Source organism: Melampsora larici-populina (assembly GCF_000204055.1).
Source record: "Melampsora larici-populina 98AG31 unplaced genomic scaffold MELLAscaffold_10, whole genome shotgun sequence".
Lineage (NCBI taxonomy): Eukaryota > Fungi > Basidiomycota > Pucciniomycetes > Pucciniales > Melampsoraceae > Melampsora > Melampsora laricis-populina.
In genome coordinates this window covers 134081-138684 of record NW_006768774.1, presented here as the reverse complement: position 1 = coordinate 138684, position 4604 = coordinate 134081, and the positions used below count along the sequence as shown (strand labels likewise).

General features: G+C 40.9%; 1 protein-coding gene across 1 annotated transcript; it reads left to right on the top strand.

Moving 5' to 3' along the window:
- Window positions 1-811: 811 nt before the first annotated feature.
- MELLADRAFT_115864 (uncharacterized protein) lies at window positions 812-3900 on the top strand (the record flags this gene model as incomplete). Its single annotated transcript, XM_007407924.1, has 9 exons — window positions 812-982; window positions 1133-1318; window positions 1383-1824; window positions 1934-2095; window positions 2192-2320; window positions 2389-2459; window positions 2579-2831; window positions 2935-3435; window positions 3518-3900. The coding sequence occupies 9 exons, from the start codon at window positions 812-814 to the stop codon at window positions 3649-3651; spliced, it is 2049 nt and encodes a 682-aa protein (XP_007407986.1).
- Between the last annotated feature and the right edge of the window lie 704 nt (window positions 3901-4604).

The window sequence follows — 4604 nt, the reverse complement described above, 5'->3', positions numbered from 1 at the left end:
GGAAGGATATATTTCATACTTTAAGCGTAGAATCTTCACAGACAATATAGTCAAACAAAATTGTCACGCTTCAACACCCTCCAAATCCTAATCTCTTGATGACCAGTTGCTCATATTTCCCACCTTTGTTACATATATTGGCAGTGAAGAGGGCTTATATAGGGTCAGTTTAAACTTCTGGCGACATATCCCTCCTAAATATATATATACAATGCTGAAGAGATTGAAAAAGTAGTCTGATGGATGTATGAATTCCAATGGGCAGGCCAGTGTTTCTTTTTGAAAAATAGGAATGAATTCAGAATTCAAGTATTCTATTTCTTGAAGTTCTGGTTTTGTACAAAACCAAACATTACAAATCATGATATGTGGTATGATAATGATCAGATGAGGAAGTTTGTTTAAGGTTATGATTTGAATTGTTGATCAAGAAGAGAGGAACCATGTAATTTATCATACTTTTACAACCTCAACCATGAATTGTAACAGGAGAGTCATCTAGAGTCATACAAGACTGGTTGCTTACTGATAAGATAATAGCTCTGTGACTCGTGAGAGAAGATTGTGCTGTGATGCATATATTCAACGGTGACATCATCCGAATCGAAACTGTATTGGCAGTACACATTGGTTTTGGTATATTAACTCATCTCTCGGTCAGCAAGCAAATCTTTAACTCCCTTCCCCTCGTCTCAAGATCTATCCTTGAACCTCAAAGATTTTACTTTAATTTACTTACAATTCTCGGTCAATAGAAGCGACCTTTACCAAGCTACTCTTTAAATCAGATATACAGATCACAAGATTCAATATGAAGAACGATGAGATAAAGACGGATGTCTTGATTGTGGGGGCTGGACCAGCAGGCCTTATGGCCTCGCTTTGTCTGCGAACGTTCCATTTCGACGTTCTTCATGTTGATGATAGGCCTGAGCCGACTTCAGCAGGAAGAGCAGATGGGATTCAACCGCGAACATTAGAGGTCATTTCTTCTCTTTTGCTTCCAAACCACTCAAGTTGAAGCATTTCTCAAAAATTCTACATGAGGTTGGATCTCAGGACTCATAGAGACTGAAATACAATCTCCATGTTGGTATTCAGACTCATTTGTTCTTTGTGGTGGTGGTTGTAGGTCTTCAGGAATATTGGATCATGTAAAGTGATTCAACAATCCATCGCATCCGCTGGTCCTCCTCCACCTCCGAATTCTGACTGTATTCAAGAGAAACAAACTCCCGATGACGAAGCTTTGTTTATGTTGGGCTTGGCCAAGCAATTGATTGGAGTAGGGGTAAAAGTCTACGAAGTAGCCTTTTGGGTAGGTGCCTATTTTACATGAAATGTCAGTTGAGACAATTTCAGCTTACCTCTTCATTACGTAGGATCCTACGCCTACCAAAGCACTGGCACGTACTTCGAAGGCTCGGTCATGTCCAGATTTTATCGATGTCCAAGACCGCTACACGTTACTGATGCATCAAGGAATTATCGAACGCGAAATGATAAGAGAGATTTCTTCTCGAATGATTTACAATCAACATTATTCCAAGATAAATGGTCCTGAAGAACTAGAAAAGGGAGGAATAGATAGACCTTCAAAATTTGTTAGCTGTCGGGTATCGGATGACGGCGGGGAATATCCGGTAGAGTCTATCATCGAACGGAATGGAATCGAGACGAAAGTTCTTTCAAAGTATTTGATGGGTTGTGATGGTGCAAGGTCTGCCGTAAGACACTCGATAGGTAAAGATCGAGTGGCATTGGTTGGGTCGGAGATTGATGCGTGTTGGGGTGTGATGGATTGTGTAGTTGAATCGGATTTTCGTTTTTGAGTGACTTCCAATGCCTCTTTTCCTGTAATCCTGTTTCAAAGCCCCATCCTCCTCAAATGTGCTGATTCCGAGTTGCTTTATCATTCGGACCGATATTACAGCCGACTTGAAATTGAAATGTATGATCCATTCCCGTCATGCGGGATCGATCATGGTCATCCCTCGGGAACGAAACTTGGTGCGATTTTATGTTCAATTGAAACTCGAACAACCTGATGAGACAGGATCTCAGTCCAACCCTCAATCTCAACCTCAACACTTCCGTTCGTCACAATTTTACATTCATCTCAATTTATTTTCGGTTGTGAGCTTCGTATCTTTTTTTGACGTTATGACTATGTCGGCATCTATACATTCAGAACGCGAAGAAGCAACCCTTGAGATATGTCAAGCTCGGGCACGCAAGATTTTCGAGCCTTATCACCTTGACTTCAAATACGTTGATTGGTTCAGTGTCTATCAAATTGGACAACGGATCTCCAATCGATGTAAGACCTTGACTAAAATCGCAAATCGTGAACTAGACTGAAGTGTTGAGGGTCTGTATGTTATATAGATGTTATTGACCAGAGGATTATCCTTGGTGGTGATGCTGTTCACACTCATAGTCCAAAAGCTGGCCAGGGTGTAAGTGTATGCAATCTTGAATAATCCTTTCTGCATTCATGCCAAAACCAGAAGCTGATTATGATATTTGCACGACCATCATCAAACCTACTGGTCTACACCGACGAAAAAACTGAAAGATGAACATCTCAATGTTAGATATGTACTCACTGGCGTGGAAACTTAATCTGATCGAAAAAGGGGTCGGTGATCGAAAGTTGTTGATCGACTCATATGAAGAAGAAAGACGTGGTGTAGCTGTTGAGCTTCTTGCATTCGATGCAAAGTACTCTTCGCTCTTCTCTGGAAAATCTGGTCAAATTGATGATGAGATCGAGCGTGAAAAAGTGACAGATGTTGATCCGGAAGTATTCATTGAAATGTTCAAGAAAAGTACGTCATTTCCTTTATATGATCTTCTTATTTGCGGCTTACGTATATGCAAACCAAGTCCCAGACCTTATTTTCTAATCAAGACTTTTTTCTGTGATTTCAGACGCTTATTTCACTTCAGGCTGTGGAGCGTTTTATGCGGCAAACGCGCTGAATGTAATGACCTCACGCGAAGGATGGCGTCTGCAAGCAGGTGCGCGACTCCTACCGGGCCGGGTGAAACGTCTTCATGACGGCAACCCAATAAGGATAGAACACGTTATTCCAATGGATGGAACTTTTCGAATCCACATCTTCCTAGGCCGCGCCGGAAAATCGAGATTATCGAGCATCTCCACTAGACTTGATCGCCCAGATGGTTTCTTGAAGCGTTTCTCAACCACTTCTCAAGTCTCTATATTTCATAACAAAGATTCGAATTCGATTTTCAGTTTCTTGGTGATCGGACTTCCTGGAGACTCAAATGATGATTGGGAATTAGTAGAGATTCCTCAAAGACTTAGAGAATTGGTTGGAGACCATCGTTTATTGACTGATGAATTACCAAATTCAATACCTGGTGCTTCAAACCCTTCAGGTTCTATCTCGATCCATCAAAAGTTTGGTAAGCAACATGTAACTCTCATATTAATCAAAGATAGACCAATGGGAGATGATTGACTTATTTTTTTGATGGTTGCTTAAAGGTGTGGATGAGAGTATGGGGGGAATAGTCGTTGTGAGACCTGATGGTGTAGTTGGATGTTTGGTAGATGGCTTGGAAGATCAAAGTTGGGATCTTGTGGACACTTATTTTGATCGATTTCTCATTTCCTCTTAAAATTTTCACTCATATTTGATTTTATTCAAGTTACAACACATCTCATTTTTCGAACATCTTACATCATCTTTGCCTACTTACATATTGACTTTTTCTCTACACTTTTCGTTTTATTATTTAAGCTATAATCAAGAAGTTTATTCGTTGTTGTTGTTTTTTTACTACGCAATCATTAACAAACATAAATTGTATAGTAGCAACATCATAGCTAGCAGATCTTTTTTGCAAGTACACTACGGTCCAATCAGGACATCCGGCGGATGTCCTGTCTCGCGACATCCAACGGAGATCTGCCCGATCTCCGTTGATTATCCTCACAGAGGAGGTCGCGCGGATGAGAGCAAGGACATCGGCGCGATATCCTTGCTTTAGGTTCCGCGCGACGCTGAGAGACCTGATTCAATTGCCAAAACGCATTCAAATATGTAGTTCAAATGGTTTGTACCGCTTTGAATTGGGTTCTGGGTGCAGGAAGCCCAGCCCAGTGCGACCTCTGCTAGCCCAGTGCGACCTATTGTAGTTCTCGATTTGGGGCAATTGGTTACATTGATAAATAGTAAGCAAGCATGAGTTCGTGATTTCATCCATTGGATCATCAACAAGAAGAGTACAAACAGTTGAAAAAAGGAGAAAAACAATAACAAAAAAAAATCGAGTTGAGAATTGTATAAAAGAGATGATTGAGGGATTGTAAATATAAAAGGATGAACCAAGAGACCTGCTCATAAGTGTTGGATTGACTTGTAAAGTGAATGTTAAGATGAAGGGGACAAATTTGTAGGATATGAAGGAACAAACATGGCCATAGAACGAGGCCAAACGAGGCCGAACAGCAAAGGTTGATGAGAAGATCTGAAGGTACAAAAATGATCAAGTTTGAAATTTGTGAAGGGGGAGAAAGAGGAAGAAGCCAACGCACGAGTTCCTCTTATGAGAAGCCCTAGGACCCTGGA